This window comes from Crocodylus siamensis, chromosome 4 (assembly GCF_052110815.1).
Source record: "Crocodylus siamensis isolate JL-2025a chromosome 4, ASM5211081v1, whole genome shotgun sequence".
Taxonomy (NCBI): Eukaryota; Metazoa; Chordata; order Crocodylia; family Crocodylidae; genus Crocodylus; species Crocodylus siamensis.
The window spans coordinates 27,759-41,692 of NC_143398.1; the positions used below are offsets into that span (position 1 = coordinate 27,759).

At 50.3% G+C, this 13,934-nt stretch overlaps 1 protein-coding gene across 2 annotated transcripts in view; it reads left to right on the top strand.

Annotated features, from left to right (window-relative positions):
• The first annotated feature begins 1,733 nt into the window (after window positions 1-1,733).
• The window catches only part of TNPO3 (transportin 3), a 73,906-nt gene continuing 61,705 nt past the window's right edge, over window positions 1,734-13,934 (top strand). For both annotated transcript variants that reach the window (XM_090041272.1, XM_090041273.1), the window contains exon 1: window positions 1,734-2,005. In XM_090041272.1, the coding sequence (XP_089897398.1) occupies window positions 1,880-2,005 (126 nt within the window). In that variant the 5' untranslated portion in view covers window positions 1,734-1,879. The remainder of the gene's footprint in view (window positions 2,006-13,934) is intronic.

Consider the following 13,934-nt stretch of genomic DNA (forward strand, 5'->3'; position numbering starts at 1 on the left):
CAGTTGGTCTAAAAACGATACTGGAAGGCAAGACAGATTTGCACATTATATAAATACACACAGACACACACACATACGTATATATGGTTAGTGTTTAGGCACCCCTCCCAGCTGGTATTGAAAGGCAAGATAGATTTACACCTTATAGACTAATCAAAGTGTGTGAACATGTAGACAGATAGAGCGATAGATTGATCAATATTTATGGTTAGTGTTTATACCCACCCAAGGTGCGCGTGTGTGTAAAGAAATGCAAAACTAGAACTCTTGGTTTAGAGATGCTACCTTTTATTAGACCAACTAAGAAATTACAAAAAAAAAAAAATCTTTCTGCAAACTTTCGGGTGCATGTGCCTTTCTTCAGGCTCAGGGCAAATTAAAGATGGTAAAAAATCCCTAGAGGTAGAAAATAAATTTAATTTTGCAAAGAGGAAGCTGAACGTGGACGTCTGTTCCTGTAGGTCGGGGCGGGCAAAACGCGGCCTACCAGGCCATTCTATCCTGTCCACGGGCCCCTAAAAAATGTAGAAAATGCATATTTATCTGCTCCAGGTTGCCTGTCATGCGGCCCTCAGTGGCTTGCCAAAACCTAGTAAGCAGCCCTCTGCCCAAAATAATTGCCCACCCCTGCTCTAGGTCCATGACAGTGTCTTTGTGAGTTGCTCTTTGATGTGCAGATAATATACATGTATGTATATGTGTGTAATATGTACACACACACACACATATGTACACACCTACACTGTATACACACACACTTTGGGGCGTGGCGTTTGTCTGGTGCATGTAGACACGCCCCCCATGAAGGTGCCAGTCTATATAGTATAAAGACACACAAATGACACACACGCTGTCCGACGGGTGGTCTTTGGTATGTATAGACACCCCCCCCATGAAGGTGCCAATATATATATATACATACACAATTACATATGCGCACAGACACACACGTAACTTATATACACTTGTGGTGGTGGTGTTTAGTGCCTGTACACACATATTATACACCCCCCCAAGGTGCCAGTCTACGTACTATACACACACAAATTATACACACACACACACTATGGGGGGGCCTTTGGTGCGTGCAGACACCCCCCGGAAGATGGCAGTTTATATACTACACACACAATTATGTATGCACACACACATACACACACGGGGGGGTGTCTGCGGCGCGCGTAGACACCCCACGGTGAAGGTGCCAGTGCGCAGCGCCCCGGGACCACGTGCACGGCTCCGCTCGCGCTTCCGGGCACCAGGTCCCGTGCTCACGCGGAAGAGCCGAAGCGCGGACCAACCCCGGCCCCCCCGACAGCCCCAGGGCGGGGCTGGAGGAGGCCCCGCTGCCCCCGGACAAAGACCCCGCGCCCGGGGCAGGGGCAGGGGCAGGGGCAGGGGCGAGGCCCGGCGATGGAGGAGGCGGAGGGGAGGGGGACATTTTATTGGAGACCCGGAGGGGGCACGCCGCCCGTCTCGTGGCCGGGGGTGGGGAGCCGCGCACACACATCATGGCGACGGGCCGGGAGGGACCTGGGGCTACTTCCGGGTGGGCGCGGGGGCCCGCTTTCCGCGTGGCACCGCCGGAAGTGCGTCGCGGCCCCTTCCGGCTGGCGTGGCCCCCGGACTGGCGCGGCTGGGGACCGTTGCGCGGCCGGAACGCGGCGAGGGGCTCGCGTGTTTCCCGGCGGGCCGCGCTGACGGGGACACCGCCCTTTCCCCCCTCCCCTCCCCCACCCGCCACCCCCTCCCGGTAACGGCCGCGGCGGCGCGCGGACATGGCGGTGGCGGCGGCGGCGGCCCGCGGCGGCGGCGGCTGCTGAGGGGGCCGGAGCCAGAGCTGGAGCTGGAGCCGGGGGCTGGAGCCGGAGCCGGCGCCATGGAGGGCGGCGGGGGGAAGCCGAGCCTGCAGGTCGTGTACCAGGCCGTGCAGGCGCTCTACCACGACCCGGACCCAAGCGGCAAGGAGCGGGCCAGCTGCTGGCTGGGCGAGCTGCAGCGATCGGTGAGGGCCGCGCCGCGCCGCGCCGGGGCACGTGAGCGGGGGGGGCACCCCCATACTTGGCTCGGGGGGGAAGCATCCCTGGGGAAGGGGGTGTAGGGGCTCCCCCACAGTTGGGATTATTTGCACCTTTCCTTCCTCGTACACAGGAGGCAGCAGAGGAAAGTGGTGGGGGGGACTTGGAGTTTTGGGGGCTTCTGCCCCCCCGCCCCAGTTGAGGGTATATGCCTCCATGGGTAAGGGGGGGTTAGGAGCTTCCCCCCAGTTGGGGTGATTTCCCTCTTCCCCTTCCCTTGCACAGGAAGCAGGCAAGGAAAGTATCCCTGAGGGGAGGGAGTGTTTTAAGGACTTTTCCTGACCCTCCCCCCCCCCAGATTGAGGGTATATGCCTCCATGGGTAAGGGGTGAGGTTTAGGGGCTCCCTCCAGCTGGAGTGATTTCCCTCCCCCCCCCCGCTTGCGTGGTAGGGAAGGAAAATAACCCGAGGGGGGTGGGGGTGTTTTAGGGGCTTCTCCCCCCCACCATTGGAGGTATTTGCCTCTCCAGGGGATGCAGTTGTTTTAGGGGCTCCCCCCAGTGGAGGTGATTTCTGTCTTCCCCTGCCCTTAGACAGGAGATAGGGAACAAAGGTATCACTGGGGGGAGGGGGTGTTTTAGAGGCTCCCCCCAAGGTGGGGTAGTTTGCCTCTCCACCCCCTCCATTACGCAGGAGGCAGGGAAGGAAAATACAGGGGGGTTGGAGTTTCAGGGGCTTCTGCTTTCCCCACTGGGGTTATTTGCCTCCTTTGGGGGGAAGGGGGTGTTGGGGAGCTCCCTCCCAGTTGGGGTGACTTCCCTCTTCCCCTTCCCTTACACAGGAAGCAGGGAAGGAACGTATCCCTGGGGGGGAGGGGTGTTTTAGGGACTCCCCCCTCCCTAGTTGGGGTTGTCTGCCTTTCTTTTTTCCCCCTTTATGCATGAGGGATGGTGGGGGAGAGGGGATGGAAGAAACCCTTAAAACTCCAACTCCAATTGGGGTATTTGCCTCCTTGGGTGGGGAGGTGGTGTTTTAGGGACTCCCCGACTGGCATTATTTCCCCCGTTTCTCTCTCCACAGGCAGCAGGGAAGGAAAGTATATCCCTAGGGGGAAGGGGGTGTTTTAGGGGCTTCTCCCATCCCCCTTAATTGGGGTAAGTTGCTTCCCTAGGTGGGAGGGGGGTGTTTATGGGGTTCCCCCTTGGTTGGAGTTAATTCCCCTTTCTGCAAAAGGCAGGGAAGGAAAGTATTTCTGGGAGGAAGGGAGGGGTTGGAGTTTTAGGTGCTCCCCCCAGTTGTGGTTATTTACTACTCCCCTTCCCTCCCCCCCCCCCACAGGAGCCAGGGAAGGAAAATATTGAGGGGAGATGTTTTAGGGGCTTCCCCCCCCAGTTGGGGTTATTTGCCTCTCCCCTCCCCCACCCGGAAAGTATGGGGGGGCTGGAGTTTTAGGGGCTTCTCCCATCCCCAAATTGAAGTTGTTTGCCTCCCTGGCTAGGAGGGGGGTGTTTTAAGGGCTCCCCCTAAATTGGGGTTAATTCCTCCTTGTTTTCCCTCTCTGCAAAAGGCAGGGAAGGAAAATATTGGGGGGGGGGTTAGAGTTTTATGGGCTTCCCCCATCCCTCCCAATTGGGGTGGGGGTTGCCTCCCTGGGCGGGAGAGGTGGTATTTTGGGGGTCCTCCCCAGTTTGCCCCCTGTTTTTGGCCTTCCACAGAAGGCAGGGAAGGAAAGTATCAGGGGGAGGGTTGGAATTTTAAGGGCCTCTTGCATTTTCTCAGTTGGGGTTAATTGCCTCCTGGGGGTGTGTGTTTTAGGCCTCCCCTAAGTTGTGATGATTTGCCTCTTCTCCCCCCACCCCCCCACAGAAGGCAGGGAAGGAAAGCGTGTCTAGGGGGGAGGGGAGATGATTTAGTGGCTTCCCCCATCTGCCCAGATGTGGATATTTGCCTCCCAGGTGGAGGGGTGGCGTTTTAGGGGTTCCTCCCTAGTTAGGGTTAATTCCCCCTTTGCAAAAGGCAGGCAGGAAAGTATCCCTAGGGGAGAGGGGTGGTGTTTTAGGGGCCCCCCCAGTTGGGGTTGATTGCCACTCTGGGCAGGAGGGGTGAGGTGTTAAGGGCTCTCCCCACCCCAGTTGGAGTTAATTTCCCCCTTTCCATCCTCTACAAAAGGCAGGGAAGAAAGGTGTTGGGGGTGGGGGTGGAGTTTCAGGGGCTTCTCCCTAGTTGGGGATAATTGCCTCTGTTTTTCTCTCTTTCTCTTTTCCATAGAAAGTGAAAGAAAGTATCCCTGAGTGGAAGTGTTGGTATTTTAGGGGTTCCCCCAAGTTGGGGATATTTGCCTCTTCCCCCCCCCAAGGTTGGGAAGTATCCCTAGGGAGGAGTCAGAGTTCTAGGGGCTCCCCCTCGCACCCCCCACCCCAGTTGGGGTCAGTGGCCTCTTACTTTTTTCCCCCTCATCCACAAAAGGTGGTGAAGGAAAGTATCCCTGGGTGGGAGGGTTGGTGCTTTAGGGACATCTTCCTTGTTTGGGATCAGTTGCCTCTTTTTCCCCGCACCCTCCCTCCCTTCAGAAAAGGCATGGAAGGAAAGTATCCCTGGTGGGAGGAAGTTTCCAATCTCATGGGCTGAAGCGAGCGGCACAATGTAAAGGGAGCAGGCGGCAGGTGGTAGTTTTACCCGTCTCTCCCTGCTCCTGGAGAGGGCAGGGCTTTGGCGCAGACTGTCTTCTCTATCGGGCCACGTTGTGTACTCGATAGTTGTGCGCTCGACAGCAAAGACCTGAGGAAGGGCACTGTGGTATCCAAATGCTTGTCCGAGTCTATCCCAGCCAGGCCATTGGGCCAATTAAAAGATCTCACCTTGCCCCACACTTAATAATGGAAGTTTAGAAATCCAGTAATCTTTTTGCACAGGTATCAACAGCGGGCAGGCTTGTGTTTCAGTATGTTCCAGCTGGTTAGGATCTGGACTTCAAAATAGAAACAAAAATAAAGTTTGCTAATAGACAAGTTGTGCTCAGAAAGTAATAAAATAGGCAGTTGAAGAAATGGAGCAAAGCAAGTTAATTTTTGCCCTGTATTGTAGCCAGCTGCGTTCCCCATAAAATAGTAAGAAAGTTCCATTTCCCGTCTGTTATTATGGGAAACTTTCTTTATCCTGATAGCCAGATAAACAGATCAGGTGTCACAACATATCACTTCTGGACTCCACCCCAGTACTTTTCCGACTAGGAACTTTACTCTCGTACATTTGGTTCTGTGGAACTGCTCTGAATTGTGACAGCAGGGGGAGACTTCATTTCCTCTACTGTTTGCAGTCAAGAGCTTTTCTTTAATGGTTTATCCCACAGCCAGGATCTTTTGATTTTGCCAGAGAAATTCCTGTTTCTGGTTGGCAGAGTTCTACTTCTTGATATCAGCGGTTCCTAGCAAAGTGGACTTTCTGAACTGAATACGGGAAAAGGAAGATTCCTTTTATTTGGGACAGTTTTTATGATGGTCAAAAGAGAGGAAATATAACCAGGAACCTGAGTGTGCATTTCTGCTGGGTTAGAATTTCTTCCTGTGTACTTTTCGATAAGTCAAATAAATTTTCCCTGCTTAGCTGGCTCCCCTGCCTTTCACTGGAGAAGTGGAAGGCCAGGTTTTAATTATTTATTTTTGTTGCCTGCTTCCTGAAACATCTCTCTGAATCTAGCATTCATCTTGCATGGTAGATCGGTGGCAGTTTTTGGCTACTTTTACAAACCTTACAAGTTGCACGTTGGGCTCATCTAAACTGATCGGTGAGGTTGAGTCACTCTTCCTGGTTTCTGAATCTTCAGGCTGACTAGTGCTTTAGAGGGAGTGACAGTCTTACTAGACTAGACATGAGCCAGAGGCTAATCTGCAAGCTGGGAGCCAGTACAAATTGTCATTGGTCCCTTGGTGGGTTGTGGATGTTGCCTTTGAGTGTCCGTTTGCTCCCTCTGCGTGCAGCATGTTCTGTCTTCTCTTTTGATCCCTTGTTGTGGAGCCTGTTGAATTAAGAATAATGTCATTACTAGTGCTCTAACATGATCTGCATTGACTCTGGTCTGTAATCGGTTCCTCTTCTCTGTGCTGTCTTTTGTTTCCAAAAATTCTTTGGCTGCTGCTTCCATTTTCCAAGGGGAAAAAGGAGCAAAACTTGAGTTCCTTATTGTTTTGTTCACTTCTGTGGCTTTCCGAGGAGTATGTTGTATGGTATTCCCTGACCTGATCAGCTGCAAAACCTAAATTCCTTGTCTGGGGAGGTGGAAAGTGAGTGGGGCTTCTCTGCCAGACTGTCCCCGAGTAGGTGAGTTTGTTTTTGGAGTTCTGGTCAGTTTTGGGAACACTGGGCAGGTTCAGAACTGACCTGTCTGATATAATCCTGCTGCTCCAGATTTGTTCCCTAGCTAGCTCAGGTTTTGAACTTTTGTGAAAGGGAAGAAATGCTTGGGAATTTATTTGAAAATAGTAATGGAAAGCTGAAATGCCAAGGAGGCATACATAAGTGTGATTGTTTTCCTGGGTCCTGGTAAATGTGTCTGGGCAGGAACTCAAGGAAAAAGATTCACAGAAGTTTAGGGCTGGACGAGACATTGAGATCATTGGGTCCAGCTTGCCTGCTCTGGGCAGGAAAGACTGCTGAGGTCAAATAACTGTGATTTAGACTTGCTAAATGCCAAACTTTTCCCTACTTTAGATGGCTCAAAATGGGGACTCCTAGCTGCATCGGCAGCCTTCAAGAGTCTGAGAGCTGCACTTAATTTGCATAGCTAAGTACAGCATCTCTTCTGTGTGAATGGAGCCTGTGGAGACTCTGGGTTCCAGCGTGCGCTTTCCACATCTGCTTGGACTGAAATGGAGTGCTGCAAAAAGGGACTTGTTGCTTCTCCAAGCTGCATCTCACTACTAACAACGAGGGCAGCCTTTGCCCAGAGTAGCAGCACTTGGGATGGTGCACTTTGCCTTTGTTTGAAGCATCTAGTTCTGAACTGACTTTAGGGTGTCTAAAGACCCAGGTATCTAGGGCGTCTAGTGGTTTTGTTTTGAGGTGGCTGCTATTTCAGACAGCCCTAAATTCATCAGTGCAATTATGGATGCTTTTTTTTCCCCTTTGTTCAGCTGTCTTAAGCACTCTGGGGTTTTCTCCACAAGGGCTAGGGCTGCTAACAATACAAAAGTCCACGCTGGTGTGTTATGGTGGCGTGTAAGCAGGGCAGCTGTTGTGTGCAGTGGGATCATCAGACATGCATCCTAAAATGTTTAAAGTATGCAGATGCGTGGGACGAAAAGGGGAAGTGCAGATCCAGTGGGGCAGTTAAGACTTGCCTTCTGTGAAGATAATTCATTGAATATTGGACCCTGAAGTCTGGCTGTACCCCTGCATTAAAGAGAAGGGCATCTGTTTCCTGGCTGCTGCCTGTAACCCTTTTGGTCCCACTTCAGTTCCCTGGTCCAATCTCTCATAAAGAAGTACAGGCAGAGTTACCAGATCTCTTGGGTTCTTTCTACCCTGATTGCCTGTCTGGGTGGGATTTGTCATTTGGTCCCATTGTATTGTAAATTAGTGGCCGGAGCTTCTGCCTGTTTTTTGTGCCAGGGTGCGCTTATCTGTGCTTTTCCAGGTTGCTTTATGAAATAAAGCAGTGGAGTACGCAGTTCATTTTTAGACTTTGTCATCCTGAGTTCTTTGGTCAGCTTAACTTATCATTCCTTAAACATTCGTTCTCTGCTAACCTCTCCCTTACGTTACCGTAATAAAATAACCCACAGTGGCCACGCAAGGTACTTGCCTACAAAACTGCTGGTTGCTCCTTGTTACAGTTGTGGTAAGCATGTTAACCTAACTTATGCCAAAGGAGATCCTTTTTTCCATTTATAAAGAACTAAAGCACTTTCTCATGTCATCTCATGAAAACTGTTTTCAGAAATCCTTTCTGGGTTTTAGATTGTCCAAAGTTGTAGTTAGTCTGTCTGCTGGTTTATTGCACAAGTTCTAGTGCAAGTGTTTTAAAGAGCCCACGCTAACCCATCTCCCGGTTAACATGTCTAGCATTCATTCTTTTGTATTAATGCTCACATCAGACCTGGTGTTTGTTTTTAGGGGGCATTTTGTATGTGGAGTTCTGAGAATTGCTCCCCAGGCGGCCCCCGAGCCCTTCCATAGAACAACAAAGTTCTTGGTTCAGGGAATAAAGGAAATGAGTTTAGAAACTGGGCGCACTAGGAACAGAAAATAGTGCTAGTTCAAACCCTTCAAACAGTCAGTGCTAATTAAAGAAGAATGCAGGTCGTTAGGCACATCTTATCTCTGTTCTGACGTATGATTTGACCAAGGATGCAGAGAGAATCTGACTCTCTTGTTCATTTTCCTTTGAAATAGGAAGGAGTGTCAACAGTGAGGTCCATGGGCCAGATCTGCCTGCAGAGGCCCATCATCTTGGCCCCGGTGCTGTTCCTGGGTCTTAGAGTTGACCTGTATGTGAGGTCTGCCCTGGCTTCATAGTTTCATGCAGTGCAGCCCCAGACCAGCTGGGCCAGGTGCTGGATCTGGCATGCAGAGTGGGGGCAGTGGACTTTATAGGCCCAGTCTGGCCTATGGACCTGGCCTCATGCCACTCATCTGGCCTACAGGAGATGGACACCCCTGTAATAGGGGAAACAGTAGTTCCTACTTGGTAGAGAGGTGGGATTGAAGGCTAGTTAATCCTCAGTTAATAGAAATACAGCTTTCTTCAGCTATCAGCTTGATTTTTAGAAGATGCCCTGCATATTATATCAGCTTTACAGAGTTCTTAGACTTGAAAATGGACTAAACCTCATAGTATTGCAGTGAAATGATACATGTCATTGCCGTGTAACAAAAATGACTGAATGAGGCATGTGCTTCACCTCACAGGAAGTGGGTGACTGAACAAGAGCTACTGCCCAGATTTTATAACATTCTTCCTTCTTTAAGAGAGAATGCATGGAAGCTTCAGCAAGTTTTGTCTGTTCGGGGTGCGGGATTTATTTGTGCTTAATAAACCATGGTAATCCTGTACACAGTTAATGGCAGTGAACACACGCTCAGCTCTTACGGGGATGTTGTATAAAGGAGGGGGTTAGTGAATTTTGGTGGTGTTGGCAGTTTGCAAACTATGTGCAGCAGTGAGTCATGCAGTGCCGAAGCGCTGTTTGAAAATGGCCAGTTCTCATATGTGTATAATAGGAGGATTTAGGGCACTCCAGTGAAATGCTTGCTAAGCCCCGGCTAGAGAGCAGGCATTGAAGCAAGTATCTGTTTGAAAATTCCAGCATAAAAGTCTCTCCTCTCTCTTTGTTAACTGGCAGCATTCCTCTGCGCCCCCCAGATGCTAACATGAGCTGCAGCTTTTCTGCTTCACCTGGCTTCTGCCAGGCTGGAACGGTCTTTCTGAAACTAGGGCCTTTCCCCATGGTGCACTTGACTCTGTACCCTGCTAGAAACCCCAGCACACACCCTTGACAGGCAGCCACTTCCCTTCAAGCAAGGAGCAGTAGCTTTTCACTCACCCTCTTTATTTTTAATGCTTAGTTATATGGCACATCTCCTACATAAATCTCGAAATACCCAGTATTAGCCTATATCCTGGAGGTGATGAAACTGAGGCACTGAGCTGGTCCGTCATTTGCTCAAGGTGGCTCAAAGGCTGGCCTTGAATCCTGACCCTCAGCTGTGTGCTTTGTCCGTTGGATGCTGATGCCTTTATAAGATGGGTTTGTTCCAGAAGGGGATAAAACTGTCTCCTGGACCCCTCGCCCTCTATTCCTTTGACCATCTGGCAATGTTACCTGCTGGGCATATGCTTAATGCATCAACCTCTTTTGAAGATAGAAGCAAGATAGATTATAAACCTGAAATAAGAGGATTTAGTGTCCAGTGGGTTGTGTAAAACAGGGACTCCAAAAGCAATGAGTGTAATCTGTCTCAATGCCTGACTTTTTACCTACTGAACCAGCAAGAAATGGCCAGCTGTTAGTCACAGCCTACTTCAACATGTTTTTGACCATTGACCTAACATTTAAAGAGCTCTGGCAACATATACTATATGCTCAAAACGGCATAAGGTCTGCTCGCAACTAGAACAGGGCAATTCATTTGTAATTAACAACCTCAGGTTTGGGGTTTTAATTTTGTCTGGCTATCAACTCTTTGTAGAAATGAGGTTTCTTTGGCATTCATCATTCAGAATTGCCAATTGAATATCTTGTAGAGTTTTGGTTATGTTATGCGCACACAGTCTGGGAGTACTGAGATATTTGAGCTGTTTGCTTTTGATCAAGCACATCTGCCAAGTGATGTTTATATTCAGTACAGCCTGAACATAACTCTGCGAATCAGGTTTCTGCGAGTGCTTGTATTTGTGTATCCATGATTACTGGCTGGAGATCAGCTGTTTGCTTAGAGATGAGAGCAAACTTCTCCAAGATGAATCCAGCAGATAGCAAAATCTCTGCAACTATTATAGCATCCAGGCTTCCCTGAGTGTTGCCTGGTTGCTCTCTCAGCTTCCATCTGCAGAAAGTAGTGTATCCTGTGAACGAAGGGGCAGATCTTCAGTGCTGTGCTTCTCTGGGGATTTAGCTGAGTTGTCACATTCGTCGGTCTGTTACTGTCTTCAGAAATCACCATATTTTACTTTCGAACACTTATTTGGGAAAATTAATGCATATAGGCTCAGATCATTGAAGAGAGATTTAAAAGCCTTTCGGGTTTTACCTGCTATACCTATTCCTTGTGCTGTTCTGATCAGCCCACCTGTGAGTATTAGTTTATCTAAACCACAGAAGCCAAAACCACTAGGCCAGTAAGTCTGTGTTCTGTGATTTGAGCTGCATAAACTGTGACTCCTCTATCTATATAACAAATACAAAGGGAATGTAGTCCTTTATATAGAATGAAAGTTAAGTGCTCTCTGTCACCCAAGTGCATATTGATTTATTAGCTTTTCACTGCTCTTTGACTAGCTTCCACCCTATAATGGACCACACCAAAAATATAATGCAGTTGACAACTGGTTTGAGGTATGACTTGGTATTTGCTCAGTGTAAGTGTGGGTTTGGTTCTTACATGCATTTTAAAGGGGTCAAATTAAATGTAGTTTGTAGCAGCATAGTCTGATTTACTTTGAGTCTAGTGTTGACCCCCTCCTCCCCTCATTCACTCTGAAATTTGATGAAAGAGACTGGGTTGAAATTTAACCCCAAATGTAGGGGGTGTTGAAACAGGCTTGTATAGTTTGGAAATGCACAAAGATTTTCATAGGGATTTTTCAAAATCAGCATTGCAAACTTGTTACAACAAAATAACAGGCTCTTCTAGTCCTTGCAACTTAATTGAGAGAGTGTCCTGCATTCCCTAGAGCAGTGGTTCTCAACTTGTTTTGTATTGGGACCCATTTTTAAACATTGGCCAGTCCCAGCGCAGTGTGCTTCTCAATCCTGACTTGTTGCCGCTAGGCCCCAGCCCCCCAGTGTGTGGGGTAGGGGGTAAGGCGGGGGAGAGGATGTGGGGCATGGGGAGCCCCAAGTAGCCCCTTGCAGGCTGGAACTCTGACAGCCTACAAAGGAAAAGCTGCAGTTTCCCACAATTTTCTCTTTTAAAGGATCACTTTTGTTGATCCATTTTTAAAGCTTTTGTTTGCAGCCCTTTCATATATTATTGCAACGCACTTTTGGGTTGTGACCCACAGGTTGAGAAATGCTGCCTTAGAGCAGTGGTTTTCAACCTGTGATCTGTGGACACCTGGAAGTCCACAGATTATGTCTAAGCAGTCTACAAAAGATGGCTGTGATCAATCACAAGTATGTGAATACCCACACTTACTATTTAAAGGGGTTTGCACTTCCGTTTGAAATTTCCAAAGGGGTCCACAAATGAAAATGGTTGAAAATTAGGAGTGCACAGATAAAGACTTTTTTAGGCTGATACCGATGCCCATATATTAACGAGCCATGTTGGCCAACACCTATCTGATCGCCAGTATGCAACCTGGCAGCTTGGAGAGCAGCATCTGGCTGATAAGTCTGTTGGGAGGGGAGGGGAGGGAGTGGGGGTGGGGGGGGAGATGAGGCCCCCCACTTTGAGGGAGGGGGTAGGAGTGGGGCTGGGGCAGGTGCTGCCCGGGTGGGGTTGGGTCTAGGATGGAGCTGGAAGTGGCTTGTCTGCGGGGGCAGCTCCCTCTGCTGCACACACCCCAAGGGGAGGCATGGGGGGGCATGTGCCCCTCAGATTGGCATGCAGGGCAAGGGCAGCACCCACTGCAGGTTGGGGGCAGTGCTGGGCTCTTCTGCGGGGGGGAGTTAGTCCAGGGCTGCAGTTGGGGTGGGCTGCAGTGGTACTGGGAGGGGGGTACGGGGGGGGCTACAGCAAACTTTGGGGTGACTAGCCCACTCTATAACCCCACTTCCCAGCCCTGCTGCTTCCTGCCCTGAGTGCAGCTCCAGCCAAGCCCCTCTTCCCCCGCTGGGAAGAGCCTGATGCCAGACCCAGCCTACAGTGGGCAGCCCACCCTTGCCCTGCATGCGGATCTAGTGTGTCTCCTCCAGGGTGCACGCAACAGTAGGAGCTACACCCTCCGCCCCGTCCCTGCCCCCTGGGCAAGCAGCTTGCGGCTCCTTCCTGCACCCTGCCCCAGCTGGGCAGTGCCTGCCCCTGCCCCAGTCTCCCTCCCTCATCATGGGGGCTTCTATCTGCCCCACTTTCCCTCTCTCTCCCTCCCAACAGACTTAGTTCCTGGTTGCTGCTTTCCAAGTTCATAGAATCACAGAAGTAGGGTCGGAAGGGACCTTGTACATCTTCAAGTCCGACCCCCTGCCTGGGCAGGAGAAAAACTGGACTCAAATGAGTCCAGCCAGGTAGGCATCCAGCCTCTTCTTAAAAACCCCCAGGGTAGGAGCCAGCACCACTTCCCTTGGAAGTTGGTTCCCGCTCCTAGCTGACCTGACCGTGAAGTAGTTCTTGCGAATGTCTAATCTAAACCTCCTCTCCAATAATTTGTGTCCATTGTTCCTTGTCATGCCAGGGGGCGCTTGGGGAAACAGTGTCTCCCCCAAACCCTTCTGGTCCCCCCTCGTGAGTTTATAGACAGTCACCAGGTCCCCCCTCAGCCTTCTCTTGTGAAGGTTGAACAGGTTCAGGTCCCGCAGTCTCTCATTGTAGGATCTGCCCTGTTGTCCCCAGATCATGCGAGTGGCCTCCTCTGGACCCTCTCCATGTTGTCCACATCCTTCCTGAAGTGGGGCGCTCAGAACTGGACGCAGTACTCCAGCTGCGGCCTGACCAGCGTCGCATAGAGGGGGAGGATCACCTCCTTGTCCCTGCTAGAGATGCATCTGTGGATGCACGCCAAGGTGCGGTTAGCCCTGCCAACCGTGACCTCGCGTTGTCGGCCCATGTTCGTCTTGGAGTCATTAATGACTCCGAGATCCCTTTCTGCCTCCGTGCTCTGAATAAGGGAGTTTCCCATCTTAGGCAGTAGAAACCAGCAGCACACTTATAAGTGCAGTACCCTACACTTGTCAGTATTGAAATGCATCCTGTTTATGATAGCCCACTCCTGTAACCTATCCAGATCTTGCTGCAATCTTTCTTTCCCTACTAGCATGCTCACCTCACCCCAAATTTTGGTATCATCAGCGAATTTAAACATGTTGCTTTTCACCCCATCGTCCAAATCGCTGATGAAGAAATTGAACAGCGCAGGCCCAAGGACTGATCCCTGGGGGACTCCGCTGCCCACTTCCCCCCCAGGTTGAATATGACCCGTCCACCACCACCCTCTGAGTGCGACCCTTGAGCCAATTTGCAATCCATCTGACTGTGTAGGTATCAGTGCCACAGTTGCCTAGTTTTTTAATGAGGATGGGGTGGGAGACGGTGTCAAAG